Consider the following 15,359-nt stretch of genomic DNA (forward strand, 5'->3'; position numbering starts at 1 on the left):
AGTCAGGTGGATCTTTGTTTTAGGAGAGGGAAACTGTTTTGCATATTAAAGGAAATGCGGACACACTAGCACACACCATCAATCCCAGCACTCAGAGGCTGGCAGATCTGCAAAGCTCATAGCCACCCTGATCCACACATAAGTTCCGGGTCAGCCAAGCATACACAGAGAGACCCTGTCATAAAACAGCAAGGTGATAATGGGCCCATAGCTATACAGTTACCAAAAGCTGAAAATCTGTGACAAACACTGAAAGTTAGGGAACAGCATCTTAGGCTACAGGCACAGGACACGGTTGTAAAGAATGACCAGGGGAGGCGTTTAAAGGATAGGGAGTCTACTTTGATATTATACTATGCTCACTGACGGTGGCCGTGAAATATGGAGTCGAAGGTTCAAGACCGAAGAAGCCACACGCTGCACTGTGGTTAAAAGAAAGGTTGCTCTGTGTGGACAGAAGTCTCCCACAGTGGAAGGAGAGAACTGAATCCTGTGTAGATGGAGCTGAGAATGACCTTGAACTCCAGGCAGGCCACTCCTGCAGCTACTAAGAGCTGAGAGTGGAGATCTGCACCACTGGACTATACCTGGCTGGTCTTTTTTGGCATTTATTTATTTATTTATTTATTTATTTATTTATTTATTTTTGCCCATCTTATTTATGTGCGGATGTTTTGTCTGTGTGCTACCTGTGTTCAGTATCCACTGACACCAGAAAAGGGTGTTGCGTCTCCTAGGTCTGAAGTTAATATGGTTATAAACCATCGTGTGAGTGATGGGAGCCAAGCCCTCTTCTCTGGAAGAGCAGTCAGTGTTCTTTACCACTACGCTGTCTCTCCAGACCCTGTACCTGGCATTTGTTGTTGTTTTGTTTTTCTTAATAATAAATTTTAATTTGTTTATTATTGTATGTGTGTGTGAGTATTTCGCCTGTGTCTGTTCATCATGTAGACACTGTGGAAACCAGAAGAAAGTGTCAGATTTGCCCTGGAACTGTAGATAAAGATGGTTTTGACCCAACATGGGGGTTCTGGGAATCTACCCTGAGTTCTCTGCAGGTGCAGCCCCCGCTCTTAACTGCTGAGCCATCAGGAGAATGTCTGTGAGTTCGAGGACAGGTTCCAAAGCTACAGAGAAACCTTGTCTCAAAAAAAAAGAAAGAAAGAAAAACAAGAAAGGTGGAAGCTGTAGCGATGGCTCAGAAGTTCACATCACCTGCTGCTCTTCCAGAGACCTGGGTTTGGTTCCCAGCACCCACATCAGGCGGCTCACAAACACCTGTAACTCCAGCTCCAGGCGGTCTGATGCTCTCTGCTGGCCTCTGCAGGGATCCATATACAAATTCACCCACATATTCATAAATAATATTAAATCCTAAAATGAAAAGGAGTCGGGTACCACCACACGAATGAGTTTTTCTTTAGCAGATGTTCAAGAAAAATAAAAATTAAAAAAAGGACAGAAGCAAGGGTGGAGCCAGGAGAAGGGTGGGACAGGGAGAAGGGCAGAGCCGGGGAGAAGGGCGGAGCCGGGAGAAGGGCGGAGCCGGGAGAAGGGCGGAGCCGGGAGAAGGGTATATCACCCAGGTGAGGCCAAGGGGATCAAAACCAGGGAGCTTCCCAGGTGGCGGTGGCTCATGACTTTAATCCCAGCAGAGGCAGGTGGGTCTCTGTGAGTTCGAGGCCAGCCTGGTCTACAAGAGCAAGTTCCAAGACAGGCTCCAAAGCTACAGAGAGACCCTATCTCGAAAAAAAAAAAAAAAAAAGAAAAAATTAAAAGGGCCAGGCAGTGGCCTCAAATCCCAGCACTTGAGGGGCAGAGGCAGATGGTTCAAGGCCACCCTGGTCTACAGAGTGAGTTCCAGGACAGTCAGACCAACACAGAGAAACCCTTTCTCAAAAAAAAAAAAAATCAATAAAATAAAATAAATATAACCCCAGCAGCACAGACACTGAGAGAAACAATTAATAAATGGGGCCTCCTGAAACTGAAAAGTTTCTCTATAGCAAAGGACATGGTCAACAAAACAAAACGACGGCCTACAGAATGGGAAAAGATCTTCATCAACCCCACATCAGACAAGAGGTCTGATCTCCAAAATATACAAAGAACTCAAGAAATTGGACACCAAAAGATCACATAATCCAATAAGAAAATGGAGTATAGCCGGGCGGACGCACGCCTTTAATCCCAGCACTCGGGAGGCAGAGGCAGGCGGATCTCTGTGAGTTCAAGACCAGCCTGGTCTACAAGAGCTAGTTCCAGGACAGGAACCAAAACCACAGAGAAACCCTGTCTCGAAAAACCCAAAAAAAAAAAAAAAAAAAAAAAAGACCCAGTAATCCCACTTTTGGGTATATATCCAAAGGATGCTCAATCGTGCCACAAGGTCATGTGCTCAACTATGTTCATAGCAGCTTTGTTTGTCATAGCCAGAACCTGGAAACAACCTAAATGCCCCTTGACCGAAGAATGGATAAGGAAAATGTAGTACATCTACACATTGGAGGACTGGAGAAATGGCTCAGTGGTTAAGAGCATTGCCTGTTCTTCCAAAGGTCCTGAGTTCAATTCCTGGCAACCACATGGTGGCTCACAACCATCTGTAATGAGGTCTGGCCTGCAGATATACACACAGACAGAATATTGTATGCATAATAAATAAAATATTTTTAAAAATTTACACAATGGAGTACCGCTTGAATTTTGCAGGAAAATCGGTGGAGCTAGAAAACATTATTTTGAGTGATTTAACCCAGACACAGAAAGACAATTATCACATGCATTCACTCATAAGTGTTTTTTAAACATAAACCAAAGAAAGCCAGCCTATAAACCACAATCCCAGAGAATTTAGACAACAATGCGGACACTAAGAGAGACTTACATAGATCTAATCTACATGGGAAGTAGAAAGTAGAAAAAGACAAGAGCTCCTGAGTAAATTGGGAGCATGGGGACCTTGGGGGAAGATTGAACGGGGGAAGGGAGAGGAAGGGATGGGAGCAGAGAAAAATGTAGAGATCAATAAATATCAATAAAATATAAAAAGAAAAAAATGAAAGGTAAAAATTACTAGGCAAAATTTACAGAGTAATACCTGTACAGGACACAATCACCTAGGTCCTGAGTGTAAAGAAGGACAGCTTTTCTCTCCTTTTTCTCTCCTTTTATTATTTTTTTTTATTTTATTTTATTTTATTTTATTTTTTTGGTTTTTCGAGACAGGGTTTCTCTGTAGCTTTGGAGCCTGTCCTGGAACTAGCTCTTGTAGACCAGGCTGGTCTCGAATTCACAGAGATCCGCCTGCCTCTGCCTCCCAAGTGCTAGGATTAAAGGCGTGCGCCACCATCGCCCGGCCTCCTTTTTTTATTTTATTGTTTTATTCTTTTATTTATTTATTTATTTATTTTGGTTTTTCGAGACAGGGTTTCTCTGTAGCTTTGGTGCCCGTCCCGGAACTAGCTCTTGTAGACCAGGCTGGCCTCGAACTCCCAGAGATCCACCTGCCTCTGCCTCCCGAGTGCTGGGATTAAAGGCGTGCACCACCACCGCCCGGCTTCTTTTATTTTTTGAAACAGGGTTTCACAGTAGCATTGGAGCCTGATCTTTGAGACCTAACACTTCCCAGCAGATTAGAAACTGTCCAGTCAAGCCCTCACACCTGCTCGTTTATCTGGGAACTGCCCTGCAGGAATTGGTTCTATTCTCCTATGCGGGGGTTCTGGGGATCAAACTCAGCAAGTGTCTTCACTGTACTGAGCCATCTCACTGGCCATAAGATTTTTATTTATTTTTTATGTGTGGGGTGGTGTGGGGGGTGTTTGGGCTGCATATATATCTGTGCACCACATGCTTGGTGCCTTAGGAGGCAAGAAGTGGACATCAGATCCCCTGGAAGTGGAGTTAAAGATAGTTAGGAGCCATCATGTTGATGCTAGGAACCAAACCTTGGTCCTCTATAAGAACAGAAAGTGCTCATAACCACTGAGCCATCTCTCCAGCCCCAAGATTTTTTTAAGTCCAATAACATGCTCTAAGCAAAGATCTGAGAGTTAGAAAGCAGGCAAGAGGGAAAGTGGTCTGTCGGAGGAGAAGGAACAGAGTGCTTGGTGAAGAATAGCATTCTCCTTGACAAAGGAAAGCCATTGGTGGGGTTTTCTGCTGAGGGTGTGGTACCCCCTTTGCCTTTCAGGGGAGTCACACTACCTGTTTCCTCCCTGCTGCCAGGTCCTCAAACTCTCTGAGAGCAGCTAGCCCTATTTCTTTCTTTTTTTTTTTTTTCTTTTCTTCGAGACAGGGTTTCTCTGTGGTTTTGGAGCCTGTCCTGGAACTAGCTCTTGTAGACCAGGCTGGTCTCGAACTCACAAAGATCCGCCTACCTCTGCCTCCCAAGTGCTGGGATTAAAGGCATGCACCACCATCACCAGCCCTATTTCCTTTGTTTGTTTGTTATTGTTGCTATGAGACAGGGTCTCTGCTCTGACTGGCTTGTAACTCACAGAGACCACCTACCTCTGCTTCAGAGTGCTGGGTTTAAAGGCGCGCACACTGTGTTCCTCTGTATTATCCCACAGGGACAGGGACGACCACAGTGCTTGCCGGCTTTGCTCTGCACTAGGGTGGGGCTCAGAGGTAGAGCTAGTGCTTAGCTTGTGCAATGCCGTGTATGAACCCCAGCCTCCCTTCACCCCGGGCTCAGTGTCCTAAAGTGTGGCTAAGTGGAGAGGCTGGAGAAAGGTCATTGTAAAGCAGCCAGAGAAAAGATGAAGACATTCCTCTTCTGAATTTGGAGGCAGCTGTTTTTGGGATTTCCGGACAGTGGGTGCTGAATATATATTTGGTTTTATCAGGTTCAAAGGAAATTCCAATTCCCCAAACTCCAAAAGGCAGTCTCAATATCAGAAATGAGTTCAACCTGGACTATAGGAGAATTTCTGGCAGTTAGGTTGGAAGGAAGGAAGGAAGGAAGGAAGGAAGGAAGGAAGGAAGGAAGGAAGGAAGGAAGGAAGGAAGAAAACAGCCAGTCTTCCTCTGTGTGTTCTGGACACCTCTGAATGCCTCTGGGTAGTCTCTCTGTCTCAGTCTCTCTCTCAGATTTATTTGTTTGTTTATTTTATGCATCTGGGTGTTTTGCCTGCATGTGTGTCTGTACAGTGTGTGCATGCAGAGGCTGCAGTCCTGATCCTGGAACTGGAATTTCGGGCAGTTGTAGCTGCCAGGCTGAGAATTGCCCAGTTTACTCGTTCTTATTTACAATAAAACAAAAACAAAACCTTTCCCTTGCTGGGCGGTAGTAGCACACACCTTTAAATCCAGTACTTGGGAAGCAAAGGCAAGCGGATCTGAATTTGAGACCAGACTGGCCTATAGAGAAAGTTCCAGGTTAGGGCTACAAAGAGAAACGGTATCTCAGAAAACAAAACAAAAACAAAAAACCAATAAGATTTTCCCTTAAACACACCATGAAGCATTCACGTTGGCAGTTTCTTTCTTTCTTTCTTTCTTTCTTTCTTTCTTTCTTTCTTTCTTTCTTTTTTTTTGGTTTTTTTGAGACAGGGTTTCTCTGTACCTTTAGGAGCCTGTCCTGGAACTAGCTCTGTAGACCAAGCTGGCCTCAAACTCAGATCCGCCTGCCTCTGCCTCCCGAGTGCAAGGATTAAAGGTGTGCGCCACCACCACCTGGCCAGCAGTTTCTTTAGTGTATCCCACCTACCCACTCCACCCCACTTACGGTTTAGGTAGTTTGTTAGAAATAAGTTCGGGTCTGCAAAGAAAAAGACCCTCATTCCAACTGATGTGTGTGAGCAAGGCACACTTTATTCTTAATTTTTTTTGGTTTTTCGAGACAGGGTTTCTCTGTGGTTTTGGAGCCTGTCCTGGAACTAGCTCTTGTAGACCAGGCTGTTCTCGAACTCACAGATATCCACCTGCCTCTGCCTCCCAAGTGCTGGGATTAAAGGCGTGCACCACCACCGCCCGGCTGGCACACTTTATTCTTGACCAAGGATGAGTGAACACACCAAGACAGGACTGGTTTTTATCTTAACTCAGTTGGTGGTTGTCTTTTAGTTATTGCCTGATGCCCTCTTCTGACCTCCATGAACACTGGGTACTTGCAGAGTCTAGAGCAGTGGTTCTCAATCTTCCCAATGCTGCAGCCCTTTAATACAGTTCTTCATGTTGTGGTTGTGAGAGCCAGCCATGATACGCTAAGTATGGGCAGGTCACCCAAAGGAAGTTCTTTACTTCCAACCATTATCCTGCCATCAATAAATTTAACAAGTGGCCTGGGTCTCAGTAGTTTACCCTGAAGCAGTGCCTGGTTGCAGGAAGAACCACAAGCTGAGATTACCCGAGCACCACCCAAAAACAGATCATCCAAAGGAAATGCCTAACATTCCAACCTCTGTAGATTGGTCCACCTGCCAGCACACACTCACCAGGACACCCCTAGACAAATGTCAGCCAATCAGGAGTCCTGAACCTCAGAAACCCCTCACCCCCACCTTTACTACTATAAAACCCAATCTAACTGAGCTCGGGGCTCTCCGGTTATTCCAATACGTTGGACATGCGGAGAGACCGAGTTTGCAAACTTGATTAAAATAAAGGCTCTTTGCTTTTACATACAGGACTCTGTCTTCTTGTTGGCTTTTTGGGGGACTTCGCGGATTTGGGCATAACAGTGGTGACCCCCAACCATAAAATTATTTTATTGCTGCTTCCGAACTGTAATTTTGCTATTGTTATGAATCATAATATAAATATCTGACATGCAGGATATATAATATGCATCGCCTTTGAGAAAGGGGTCATGACCCACAGGTTGAGAACCGCTGGTCTAGATGCCTTCTCTTGGGTGGCAATTGCCACAAAGGGAACTGTGTGACTTGTAGAACTACAACAACCACAAGGCACTTGGCGGGACATCAGGGTTTCCGGCCAGATCCGCTTCCGGTCTTTCGGATGCTGACGTTGTCTTCCGGTTGTCTGTAGCCAAGGATGGCGTCTGGGGTGCCCACGGTGAGTCCGGCAGTGGCGGTGTGACTGAGGGTCCCCGAGACCCAGGCTGACCCGAAGCGCGGTGCACACAGCTGTGGCTTGGGCCGTCTCCGGAGCCTGCGGCTGCAGACGAAGTCGTGGAGCTGGAGTGTGGTTCCGCACAGGGTGCCTGCCTGCCTGGCGTTTCTTTCCGTACTCGGATGATTGCTCACTCTGCTCTTTTTTCCAAAGATGAGGCCGCTGGCGTTTGTGGTGTTGGCTCTGTTAGCTGTCAGTCAAGGAGAAGAAGGAGCCAGGCTTTTGGCCTCTAAATCATTGCTGAACAGATACGCTGTGGAAGGGCGGGACCTGACCCTGCAGTATAACATCTACAATGTCGGCTCCAGGTAACGGTTTGGGCTGAGCATGCTCCTTCCTGGGTCCTGAGCGTCCACGTGGGCATAGAGAACTTTGTGGAGGAGCGAATTCTCTTTTGGAGCCCTCCAGCATCGGGTGCCGTGAGTGAAGACATGAATGACTCCACTAGAGGGCTTACTTTGGCCGGGTGCTTTTTGGAAGTGAAGGCTTCCTTGAGTGAACTGCCATCTTCCATTTTCGGGGTCTGGAAGGCTTTCAGAGAATGCACATCTCGTCCTAACCTCCGGGGCCGACTCCCGCTCCCTTCCTCCACGCATGAGCACTTTTATTGCTGTTCTTTCATTTTATTTTTCTTTTCCATCTTCATCTTACTTCTCCAGTCCAGAAATTAGAGTCAGGATAATTTGGGGCTCATTCACTTCTGGATATTTGAATATTCTGGTGTTTCTGAGTAACGGAATCCCCAGGCTTTGATCTGGCTTCTTTAAAGCCAAGTTACTGTGGGGCGGTTCTTTTGACCAGCAGGTAGATTTTCTAGTTAACTGCCTTAATTTTATATCCCTTACTCTTGTGTTTGCTTTCTAGTGCTGCGCTAGATGTGGAATTGTCTGACGATTCCTTCCCTCCAGAAGACTTCGGCATCGTCTCTGGTATGCTCAACGTCAAATGGGACCGGATTGCCCCGTATCCTCTTTTTCTAGGTAATGAGGGCTGGGATGGGGCATTGCTTCAAACGGTGGGTGTGTGGCTCATTTTCTTGCCATCTGTGTGGATAAGATGACACAGGAAGGCAGGAGCCAGCTGTGTGAGCGTGCCTTGTGTGGGCTGTGAGCCCTGTGGTCCAGCAGCAAGGTGTAGACATTTATAAAGGTATCAGTGGCCACGTTGAAAGGTGTGTTTTTCTTTGCATTGCTGGAGAAACACTCACGCACTCACACACACTGAGTAAATGCTCTATACCCGAGGTTCTTTCAGAATAGGTTCAGGGCTGGAGAGATGGAGGTTAAGAGCACTGACTGCTCTTCCGGAAGTCCTGAGTTCGGTTCCCAGCGACCACATGGTGGCTCACAACCATCTGTAATGATATCTGCTGCCCAGAACATTGTATACATAATAAATAAATCTTTTAAAAAATGGTAAAAGGGCAGATTCTTAGCATAGAGAAGCTGGGTAACCTGTTGCCCCGCCTCTTTACTCAGTGACTATCTGATTTCTTATTTTTTGATTTTTTGAGATAGGATCTCACTCTGTAGCACTGGATATACTGGAACTTGCTCTGTAGACCAGGCTGGTCTTGAACTCACAGAGATCCACCTGCCTTTGCCTCCCGAGTGCTGGGGTTAAAGGTGTGCAGCACCACCGCCCCACCGTATGCTATGCTTTTAAAAAGTGGGCTTGAAGCATGAAGAGGCGTGCGGTCACTGCAGGTGTTGTTAACTGTTTCATGAATGGCACGTCTTGTTCTACTTCCTTGACCCTGGGCCAGTGCTAGCAATGTCTCCCACACAGTGGTCCTTCGTCCTCTCAAAGCTGGTTATTTCAACTTCACTTCAGCGACTATTACCTACTTGGCCCAGGAGGATGGGCCTGTTGTGGTAAGTTGTCCAAACCTTGAGCTCTGTGGGGCTCTCTCTCTCTCTCTCTCTCTCTCTCTCTCTCTCTCTTTCTCTCTTTCTCTCTCTCTCTTTCTCTCCCCCCTCTCTCTCTTTCTTTCTTATTTCATTCATTTTCGTTATCATGATACATCTCACTACACAATCCTGACTGGCCTGGAACTCACAAGAGAGCCACCTGCCTCTGCTTCCCAAAAGCATGTGCCACCACCTGCCTCTGCTCCCCAAAAGCATGTGCCACCATGCCCAGCCCTGAATTGGTTTCATTTTGTTTTCCAAGACAGGTTTCTCTGTGTAGCCCTGGCTGTCCTGGAACTTGCTTTGTAGACCAGGCTGGCCTTGAACTCAGAGATCTGCCTGCCTCTGTCTCCCCTGCTGAGGCTACAGGTGTGATCCCCTGCACCCTGCTTTATTTTTAATTAACTGAGTGATTGAATTTTTTTCTTTTACTTCTTTTGAGACAGATTCTATGTAGCTCAGGCTGACCTTCTTCAAACTCTAAAGGAGTTTGAACTGATCTTTCTGCCTCAGTTACCCAAGTGCCGGGATTACAAGTGTGCGAGCCCAGAACTCCCTGGTACTTAGTGGGTTAATAGACATGAGAATCAAAGGCTCGCCTGCCCCTGGGAACAGTTCTTCGCGGTGAGCTCCAAACTCTTGGCCCCTCTTCAGACAGCACAGGAATGTGTGGCAGCCCCAGCCCTTCTCTGGTAATGTACATTTGGGTAGGGCGTTAACATTTTCAGAACGCTTCTTACTACTTCATCTGAGTCAGGTCGGCCTTGTGACGTCAAAAAGAGTGTTTTCTCTTCAGGAATAAGTAAATGATTGCCGAGGCCTGCTAACTCCATGATGCACCCTGCCATGCAGACAGACGTGGTCTGTATCTGATCCTGGTGGATCAAGGTTTGGTTTTAGTTGTGTAGCTAGCGTGTCCTGTCTAACAGATGCTCACTGCGCGGGGGGGGGTTCAACTCTGCTGGCTCCTAATCTACTTTTCTCTATAAAAGCCTGAGGGAATTATCTCTCTGGTATTTATTTATTTATTAGCAGTTGTTGTTGTTTTTTTTTTGGTTATTCGAGACAGGGTTTCTCTGTTGTTTGGAGCCTGTCCTGGAACTAGCTCTGTAGACCAGGCTGGTCTCGAACTCACAGAGATTCACCTGCCTCTGCCTCCCGAGTGCTGGGATTAAAGGCGTGCGCCACCACCGCCCGGCTATTTATTAGCAGTTTTTAAAGGCAGGGTTTCTCTTTATAGCTCTGGTTTTCCTGGAACTCACTCTGTAGGCCAGGCTGGCCTCTTACCGATCTGCCTGTATCTGCCTTCTGAGTGCTGGAATTAAAGGCATGTACCACCATGCTTGACTTCATCTATCTTATTTAAAAATTTTCTTTAAAAAGAAAATTTTGTAGATTTATTTATGTATATGAGACCTTTTTTTTTGACTAATGCAATGTGGTTTTTTTTTAAAATATTTATTTATTATGTATACAATATTCTGTCTGTGTGTATACCTGCAGGCCAGAAGAGGGCACCAGACCCCATTACAGATGGTTGTGAGCCACCATGTGGTTGCTGAGAATTGAACTCAGGACCTTTGGAAGAGCAGGCAATGCTCTTAACCACTGAGCCATCTCTTCAGCCCCCTGTATATGAGACCTTTGCCGAATTGTATTCATATGCACCATGTCCATGCCTAGCGCCTACAGAGGTCAGAAGAAGGGCTTGGATCCCTTGGGACTGGAGTTAGAGGTGGTTGTGAGCTTCTTTGTGGGTTCTGGTGACCAAACCCAGGTCATTTGCAAAAACAGCCAGTCCTCTCAACCACTGAGCCATCTCTCCAGCCCTCAGTAGCTTCTTTCCTCCTTTCTTTTCTTTTCTTTCTTTTCTTTTCTTTTCTTTCTCCCTCCCTCCCTCCCCCTCTCCCTCCCCCTCTCCCTCCCCCCTCTCTCCTTCCCTCCCCCCTCCCTCCCCCCTTTCTCCCTCCCTCCCCCTCCCCCTTTCTCCCTCCCTCCCTCCCCCTCTCCCCTCTCCCCTTCTCCCTCTCTTTCTCTCCCTCCCTCCCTCCCCCCTCCCCCTCTCTCCCTTCCTCTCCCCCTCCCCCTCTCTCCCTCTCTCTCTCCCTCCCTCCCTCCATCCCCCCTCTGTCCCTCTCTCCCTCCCTCCCTCTCTCTCTTCCCAGTACTGGTGATCAAAACCGAACCGTCTCCCGTGCTCTATGAGAACTCTCCCGCTTGAGCTATAACCCTGCTCTTTCTGCATTCTCGGCTGCGCCTGGTGGTTGCTCTGTCTAATGCTCAGAGCTCTGTTGGCTGAACAGCCTGTTCTCAGATGAGGTAACTTTGAAGCTTGCCTTAATCCCTTCTTTTTTTCTTTCCAGATCGGCTCCACCAGTGCACCTGGACAGGGAGGAATCCTTGCCCAGCGGGAGTTTGACCGGAGATTCTCCCCCCATTTTGTAAGCCTTTCTTTCTAGTATTGTCTCTTATCCCCTGGTGTGAGAACATTCTATTGGTTCTGGAAACTCACAGTCTCCTTAGAAAGTCGATTAACTTGTTCTTACCTTATCTCTTGCTTTCATATGAGAGACAGACAGAGAAAGAAAAAGACAGAGACCGTTTTAGATACATTCCTGAGGTAATCCTGCCCAGATTTTTGTCAGGTGAGCTCACAAGAGCCAGCACCATGAAGCTGGCCTTGCTTTTTGCTCAGTCTGGAGTGGAAACCAGTCGGGCTCAGTAGACTCAATGGGTCATAATGTTGAGATAGCTGCTTAAACTTAGCCTTGGTTTCATTTTCTTTAGGTCCTAGCTGGCCTGGAACTCACAGAGCTCCACCTGCCTCTTTCTCCTGAGTGCTGGGATTAAGTCATGCACCACCTCACCCAGCTGGAGCTTGGAGAGAATTTTCCAGGGCTGAGTGAACACTGAATGAGGGAATCCATTTATTCATCCAGAAGCTCCAAATAAGACAGTCTCTCTCGTTACAGATTACCTGGCGTGAGGATGTGGCTCAGTCAGTAGCATGTTTGCCTGGCATGCACAAGGCCCTGGGTTCTACCCCAACACTATAAAACCAGCCCTGGGGGCTGGAGAAGTGGCTCAGAGGTTAAGAGCACTGACTGCTCTTCCAGAGGACCTGAGTTCAATTCCTAGCAACCACATGGTGGCTCACAGCCATCTGTAATGAGATCTGGTGCCCTCTTCTGACCTGCAGACATACACACAGACAGAACACTGTATACATAATAAATAAATAAGTCTTAGAAAAGAAAACTCAAAAATAAATAAATAAACAAACACAATGCCGGGTAATGATGGCAAACACTTTAAAAAATTAAAAAAATAAAAATAAAGCCAGCCCTGGTGGCACACCTATAATCCCAGCTTTTGGGGGAATGAAGGCAGGACGGTCAGGAGCATCATTAACTATTTAGCCAGTTTGAGGCCAGCCTGGGCTACAAGAGACAGTATATAACCTCAGCAACAACAAAATTCACCTGCTGTCATAGACTCGGTGAGGCCGTGGCGGGAAGCGCTGCGGTGAGGTGTCACACAGGGTCCTGGAGCAGCTAGGAGCTGGAGCAGCTAGGAGCCGCACCAGCTGTCCCTTTGGGTCCGGAGAGGGTTCAGCCAGTCAAGAAGCAAGGAAGGCAGACTGAGAGCAGCAGATGTGGCTGAAGACCTGGGAGGTCCAGTGCTTAACTAGGCTGGAAAACAGAGCAAGGTGAAGTATGAAGGGTATAGTCCAAACTCCCAGGAGGCTCAACTGTTAGGGACTTCTAGAATTTGAGTGAGGTGAGGATTGGGCTCCACACCCTGAGAAGTAGCCGCTGGTCTGGGCAGAGGCTAGAACTCTGCTGCCAGAGTCCTCTGCTCCCTTCTCATCCGTCATTCCCTTGGTCCCTGTTCTGTCCTGCATCTGCATCCAGACTCCTAAGTGAGCTCTTGTTTTCCTCCACAGCTGGACTGGGCAGCCTTTGGAGTCATGACCTTGCCCTCCATAGGCATCCCCCTTCTCCTGTGGTACTCCAGCAAGAGGAAATACGATACTCCCAAACCCAAGAAGAATTGAGTGCAGCTTCCTCGACCCTTCTCTCTCAAGAAGCCAGGTGTTACTAGACCCCATAGGGTAGCAGATGTGTTCCCTTGGCCCGTGGCCATCTTGTCCTGGATCCTGACTGCAGAGGGCAGACCTGGGAGTTGGCGAGCCTCCCTGTCCTCACTGAAGCCATAAAACAGTACTGCCTTTAGCCACAGCTTTGGGCTTGAGGATCCCATCCGGTGCTGTTGGCATGTTACTGCAATGTGAACTCTTGGGGGTCCAGGAGAGGCCTTTGGACTCTGCCTGGCATCCCCATTCCCTGGCAGCTCCTCACAGGAGGGTAGAAGATTAAACGAGAGCTGTGGGGCCTAAACAGGCCCTGTCTGCCTGCGTTAGGGGCACTCACCTAATGGGTTTTCTAATAAAAACAAATGCTACACCAGTGTGCTTGTCTTGCTGGGAACCCATGTCCAGGGCAAACCCAGACTTTCTGGGCCTTGGGGTATGGTCTGCTCTCAGGGATGCACCTGTTTGCTTTTGAACTCTGGTCGTCTTTTTTTTCTCTGCTTTCACCACACAGTCTCCTAAGTCTTCCTTGCTAGCTCTCCACAGCTGGAGAAGGTTTGCAGAGGCTCTCATGCCCTGAGGAACCTGATGTGTTTACTGAATCTTCTAGAAAACAACCTGTTTCTAGCTCACTAAGTCAGTGGTTCTCAACCTGTGGGTCGGGACCCTTTTGCAGGGGTCACACATCAAATACCCTACATATCAGACATATTATGATTTATAACTAGGAAAATTATGAAGTAGCAACAACATAATCTGGTGGTTGAGGGTCACTGCCCATGAGGAACTGTATTAAAGGGTCGCAGCGTAGGTGGATTGAGAACCACTGAGCCACATAGTGATTTTAGGGATGGAAGAAGCGGCTTAGTGGGTAAGAGCACTGGCTCCTCTTCTGTTGGATCTGGGTTCGACTCCCAGCATCCACATGGTAGCTCACAGCCTCCAGACTACTGGCAGAAGGTACCCAATTGATACAATTGTGATCTTTTTTTTTTTTTAATATTTATTTATTATGTATACAATTTTCTGTCTGTGTGCATGTCTGCAGGCCGAAGAGGGCACCAGACCTCCTTACAGATGGTTGTGAGCCACCATGTGGTTGCTGGGAATTGAACTCAGGACCTTTGGAAGAGCAGGCAATGCTCTTAACCACTGAGCCATCTCTCCAGCCCCCAATCGTGATCTTTTTAAAGTTATGTTTTTTATTTATTGTGTATATAACATATAGCCTGCATGTATTCTTTTTTTTTTTTTTTTTTAAAGATTTTATTATGTATGCAACAGTCTGCCTCCCTGTATGCCTGCAGGCCAGAAGAGGGCACCAGATCTCATTACAGATGGTTTTGAGCCACCATGTGGTTGCTGGGAATTGAACTCAGGACCTCTGGAAGAACAGTCAGTGCTCTTAACCTCTGAGCCATCTCTCCAGCCTTAAAATTACACTTTGAAAAATCCAAATGCCACCAGGCAGTGGTGGTTCATGCTTTTAATCCCTGCACTAAGAAGGCAGAGGCAGGAGCTCTGAGTTCCAGGACAGCCAGGACTATACAGAAAACCCTGTCTCGAGAAACCAACAAAGATAGCTCAGCAGTTAAAAGCACACACTGTTCTTGCAGAGTACTCAGACTTTGAAACTAGCGTCTATGGCAGGTGGCCTGTCTAGTCCCAGTGGGTCCAACACCCTTTGACGGCATCCACACACACACCTAAAAGTAACAGTGCTATTATTAAAGGAAATGGCTTCTCGAGGTTGAATTTGTTTTGAGATGGGGGCTCCATATTGCATAGCTGTGACTGTCCTAGAACTCACTCTGTAGACCAGGCTGGCCTCAAACTCGCAGAGATTCACCTGCCTCTCTGCCTTCTGAGTGCAGGGATTAAAGGTGTGCATCACCACTACCCAGTAATGTTGCCTTTTCAGGCCTGGAAGAAGTTGTGGGTTTCCTTCCTTGGGTCTTCATGCAGCCCTGTGGAGAAGCTACTGTGAACGGACTCTGGCCGGCCCCGGAATGCCGTGGTGTGAGAACACCCTCCCAAGCGGGAGGGAAGCCCAACAAACACTGGCTTTGTTTCTCCTACCAAGTTTCCCCTTTAGATTCCGCTCCTCAGCTCCCCTGCCCAACCGGCTTAACCTTTCCTTCACCCAGCTATAGGCGCCTCTGGGTCCCTGGAAGATGAAAAGGACATGGAGACAACGGGAAGGTCCAGATGGAGTGGTCCTCAGCCAGCTCACATCTTCCTTTCAGGCCCTGCAGCTTGGACACCCCAGCACC

General features: G+C 47.5%; 1 protein-coding gene across 1 annotated transcript; it reads left to right on the plus strand.

Moving 5' to 3' along the window:
* Positions 1-6,972: 6,972 nt before the first annotated feature.
* Positions 6,973-13,457, plus strand: Ssr2 (signal sequence receptor subunit 2). Its single transcript, XM_057793389.1, has 6 exons — positions 6,973-7,026; positions 7,237-7,391; positions 7,948-8,046; positions 8,849-8,957; positions 11,357-11,434; positions 12,940-13,457. The coding sequence occupies exons 1-6, from the start codon at positions 7,006-7,008 to the stop codon at positions 13,048-13,050; spliced, it is 573 nt and encodes a 190-aa protein (XP_057649372.1). The 5' UTR covers positions 6,973-7,005; the 3' UTR covers positions 13,051-13,457.
* Positions 13,458-15,359: the final 1,902 nt, after the last annotated feature.

This window comes from Chionomys nivalis, chromosome 18 (assembly GCF_950005125.1).
Source record: "Chionomys nivalis chromosome 18, mChiNiv1.1, whole genome shotgun sequence".
NCBI classification, from domain to species: domain Eukaryota; kingdom Metazoa; phylum Chordata; class Mammalia; order Rodentia; family Cricetidae; genus Chionomys; species Chionomys nivalis.